This window comes from Pterocles gutturalis, unplaced genomic scaffold (genome assembly GCF_000699245.1).
Source record: "Pterocles gutturalis isolate BGI_N339 unplaced genomic scaffold, ASM69924v1 scaffold42507, whole genome shotgun sequence".
NCBI lineage: Eukaryota > Metazoa > Chordata > Aves > Pterocliformes > Pteroclidae > Pterocles > Pterocles gutturalis.
Genome location: NW_010114317.1, coordinates 402 through 5,401, shown reverse-complemented (window position 1 = coordinate 5,401; position 5,000 = coordinate 402). Strand labels below are relative to the sequence as shown.

General features: G+C 39.8%; 1 protein-coding gene across 1 annotated transcript in view; it reads left to right on the top strand.

Moving 5' to 3' along the window:
• GPR161 (G protein-coupled receptor 161) overlaps positions 1 to 2,550 on the top strand; it is an 8,262-nt gene extending 5,712 nt beyond the window's left edge. The window contains exons 4-5 of the mRNA XM_010074789.1: positions 342 to 461; positions 2,303 to 2,550. Of these exons, the coding sequence (XP_010073091.1) occupies positions 342 to 461; positions 2,303 to 2,550 (368 nt within the window). The remainder of the gene's footprint in view (positions 1 to 341; positions 462 to 2,302) is intronic.
• Positions 2,551 to 5,000: the final 2,450 nt, after the last annotated feature.

The window sequence follows — 5,000 nt, the reverse complement described above, 5'->3', positions numbered from 1 at the left end:
AGGAAATGGGGGAAGTTGCCCTCAACTTCACCCTTTATTTACTGAAGATAAGGTTTCATCTTTGTCTGCTGTCCTATTGACATTATAAGCTCTGCAGCTGAGCGTTTTGGAACTGGTTGGAGTTTTAGATGGCTAATGATGGAAGACTTCCAAATTATTTCAGTGAAAGCTCTGACATCATTCTTTTTCTGTGCAATATTTAATTCAACCTGAAATTTACTCACAAATGCTTGGTTTAGATGTATTTTGAAGTAACCGCTATAGACTGAAAAGTTTTTGCTACCACTTAAATGTATCCCAGTGTTACTCTGTTTTGCTTGAGAACTCTTGTTTTGTTTCAGGAACAGATGTAATGCTTCTTGAAGATTATAGCTCAGATGGCCCTCAGGCCCCACACTGCATCTGTCCTCCTCGAAGAAGGAGTTCAGTGACATTTGAAGATGAAGTAGAGCAAATTAAAGGTGGGTTTAGGGGTAAGTATGGAAATGCTTAGTACCAACTATATTGCCTGTCAAGGAAGCCTCCCAGGACCTTCAGAATGTGCCTTAACACATGTCTGACCACTCTTTACCATGACAGACCTGGCTATTCTTGCAGGTACAAGAGCAAGTAAGATCAGGTCTTTCTTCCAGTTCTCAAGTAGCAACAGACAAGGACAAGAGTCAGAAGCAGGAATTCCCTGCATGTACATAACTTAGTTGCACAGCAGTATCCTCTCTGCAACTCCCCTCATCTGGTGGCTGTTGCAGTCTATTCTCTGTTTCTCAAGGAATACATTTTCTTGCCTTTGTACTTCGATTCCATTATCCCAGTGTTTCTTGTTTCCTACCTCCTCTCAGCTTTGTTGTTCACAGTCTTGAAATTCTTTCATTTACAGACTTTAATGGTTTGAATTAACTTTTTTTGGTTTACTTAACTTTCATTTCACTTACTTTACTGAGTATGTTTCTCAGCAGATATGGGTGAAAATAGATGAACCACATGCACTTTTTTTTTTCCCGTCAACTCACTTGCTGATCCTGTACTAGCAAAGCGTTGCTGTGGTCGTCTGTAAAATATAGCAAAGTTTAAGCTGATAGTTACAATAATATGGACTGGAAGACTTGATAATAACAACTGAATTTACTAAACAGTAAATGATTGTGGACAGTACAAAAATTAGCAGAATCCCTTTAAGAATCGAGTAATAATAAAACCTGACTGATTTTTATGATTCTGAAATGACGAGAAGACTCCCTCTGTGGAATTTTCTCTTCAAATGTCTTGGCAAAATTTACTTTTGCTCTCTTCCCAGCATGAGCTGATTATTTCCTTGGACAAATACATTATCATACGTTTTCCATTATCTGAGTGATTACATAGGGGCAGGCATCTAATTTTTGGTGCAGGTCAGTGAAACGTCTTAGTGCAAAAGTTCCCCACAGGTTTAGTGATTCTCTCTGGTATGTCTCAGGGTTTTTGGGATATCTGAGATTTTAAATTATTTCAGCAGCCACATTGAAAGATTACATTTAGGATGAACACCTGTGTTGCCCAACTTGTTGGTGAGTAGAGGTCTATAGATGCTACAAAAGCAACTACATCAACACTGAAGAGCAGGTGTATCCAAGGTAATAAAAGGTTAGGAATAAGTATACTACTGATTGCAACTGCACTCTTCAACCTCTCCTGGCGTAGAGGGTTCTGTTCCTGTCTTCTGCATGAATTCTTGCCTGATGCCAGACAATTCCCGTTGTCTCTAATCCTGGACTCTAGGTAGTAAGCAGAAACCAGGCTGTTGGCTTCAGTTGGGTACAAATTCAGACCAATAAAATCCTTTGTGCATAGGTTCAGAGTCAGAAAATCATTCCAACATACACTTAATTCAGTTAAACAATGTATAAGCACTTTGTTTCATCAGAGGACTCTAGGTAGTAAGCAGAAACCAGGCTGTTGGCTTCAGTTGGGTACAAATTCAGACCAATAAAATCCTTTGTGCATAGGTTCAGAGTCAGAAAATCATTCCAACATACACTTAATTCAGTTAAACATGTATAAGCACTTTGCTTCATCAGATCTTATTTTTTTTCACTTGAATTGGAGGTAATCTTTCTCTGTTTGACCTGTCGAGATCACTCTGAAGCTTTGTGTTCAAAGAATGTTTTAGGAACCCTGGGTATCATTGGTAAATGCACTCTGTAGCATAGTTATTTTACAGAGGGCATGATCATACCTTTACAAGAGCATCAATATTCATCTTCAGCATTTGCATGGGTGTGCTGATCAACTGTTAATTTTCTAATTTTCTGATTTTTTTTTTCAGAAGCTGCAAAGAATTCTGTTCTTCATGTAAAAGCTGAAGTCCATAAATCTTTAGACAGTTATGCATCCAGTTTAGCAAGAGCTATTGAAGCTGATGTGAAAATCAGCTTGTTTGGGGAAAATGCTTTACCAGGAGCTCTGTTGCCTGTGCGGACTCTGCCAGGAAGCAGTATGAACACACGGCGTGGTATCAGGCCCCATGCTAGCCAAAGACTTCAGTTGCAGAGCATCGATGAAGGGAATGTTTGACAGGAGCACTGGAGTAAGAAAACAGAATGAAACTACTAAGCAGGACCTACTGCAGCTGTTAGTGTTTCAACAGAACCAGGATATCTTGTCAGGATGTTTTCAGTATTTTTTTTCAACAAATGAAAAGCAGCTGAATTCTGGTACTTACATCAGCATTTTACAGCAGTATTTGTTTACTGTTCAGGGGTGCTATTGACTCTTTTGTGCCATGTCTTAAATCTATCACACAGTGCATAGGAATGCAGGGTTTGGTTTCATCAACCATGTCATTAATCTGTTGGATCTTGGATCCATTATTGGCCAAAGCCAAAACAGGAATGAAAAAGGAAAAGTATGTGCAGTGTTTAATTCATCATTGCATTGATCCTTTTCTGACCAGCAGGATAATCAGTTTATACTTGGTAGCTGTAGTGCTCTGATGGGTGCTTGTGGATTGGATGCTACGTACAGCCTTAATGTCACAGACTCCCAAATGATGGACCAGGAACTTCACTAATGGACAAAACCTGAAATTTTCAGAGAGCTCATACAGATTGTGGTCCTACTTAACCTTGCTAGGGGATATTTCTGTCTGTTCAGCCATCAGAGTGCTAGATCTGAAACTAGACTGTGCATTGCTTCTGCATTACCACACACCAGCTTCTGGAGATGTGATGGGTGGGAGCAGACCTGTGCTGAAAATATCACAGAGGTGGTATTGGAGGAAATCATCAATGCAGAGTTCTTAGTTTCTCTGAGAACTTCAATTCACTTCCCAGGTTTTGCTTTTACTAAAAGGGCACTCCACAGATGTGGTAAGCTTGACAGAATATAAAATAAGGTATTACCACTTAAAGGATGTATTCAGGATTCATCTTTTCTAGAGAGATAAGTTCTACGAGTTTTTTTGGGTTTTTTTAAATCATGAGGCAACATAGCATTTAACCTATAGTTACCTCAGTGTGTATATTTCTTGGAGTATTAATTAATCTCTAAAATAAGAACATTTGGCACTTACATTGCACTTTGTATGTTCTTAAGCACTGTACAGACGTTTACCTAGTTAGGCCTTTGTGAGCGGGTTGATCGGCCCTGCTTGCCAAAGAAGGGGAACAAAACAAGCTGCAAAGGTTGAAAGGTTTGCTATGAAAAGAGGGATGAGGTGGATCATACAAGCATGCGTGGCTTGAAGAACATTTCTGTGCCTTCCTGGGTTGGCCCCTTCCTTACTTTGTGGGTGTTACAGCCCTGCCTTACTGCTTAGTTGAAAGAGAAGGAGATGTATGTGAGTAGGATAATTTCTTGGGTGGGTGTCGGTAGCAAATAGAACTTGAGAACCAAGGATTTGCATTTGTTTACTCTGTGTCTGCTCCACCATGCCTCCACCTTTCTCCAGCAGTGGTTTGTATGAGTTTTTGCTGCAGATTGTTTGGAAATCAGGGGCAGGATGTTTCCATCTGGGCAAAAATTACGTGTGCGCTTGTTAAATTATGTCTGCATGTGACTTATTTGGAGGCACAGAAGCAAACTGTTTTTGAGGCAGAGCCTTGGCCCAGTACTTTATTGAGACATACTGTTTGTCTGTGTTCCCGGCTCAGAAATATGTTTCAGCGGAAGCTTATGTCCATCTCTGGACAAAGCAGCTTGACTTTATGAACCAGTCTGAATCCCATTACATTCCCATATAAGATTTAACTGCATGCTTAAAATTCAGTACGTGGTTTGCTGATTAAGAACAGGCTGTTAAAGCAAGAATACTTAAGCACCAGTAAGGTGGCTCTTCGCATAATGCAGGAATGAAGTAACTCGTATAGTGAGGTCCTCACTACTGTATTTTTTGCTTCTAGGGTGTCAGATTAATGAGTGCCCATGGGTGCCAATTTAAAAAAAAAAAAATATTCCAGTATTTGCCAGGAAATGCCCTACACAGAGGTTGTTATTGCTATCGTTATAATCACAGTTGGCTCATAGTACTCAGCGCTCCTTAAGGTATACACTTGCCTCAGGTGGCTTGAAGTATTTTATCTGCATCCCTTTTGTTTCATATTCCTGCTTCAAAGCAAGTTGAGCACAGTTGTCGCTGAATGTGAAAAGGACACACTTGAGCATGAATGCATTGTGGTGATGTTGGTGCTAGCCAAAACCAGTGTGTATTTAGGAGGAAAAATTCCAAGGCACATGTGAAAGCACGGAATTGTGAGTGTTGTGTAAAAAAGCATGTTTGTCACACAGGTACTGAGCCAAATTCCGTCTTCAGGCAGGTTAGTGAAGTTGGATCAGTTTACACCGTGACTGAATTTGGCTGTCAGTGTTACTGTCACTAGTCTGTTATTTAGTGTAAATGTTAATATTTTTGCTAAACACCTTATAACCTTTCCATAAGTCTGTTATTACCAGAATCATTATCTCACTTGGATTGTCATTAACAAAAGCAGTAATTAGGAAATGCACACACTTTGTAAAACTGTATG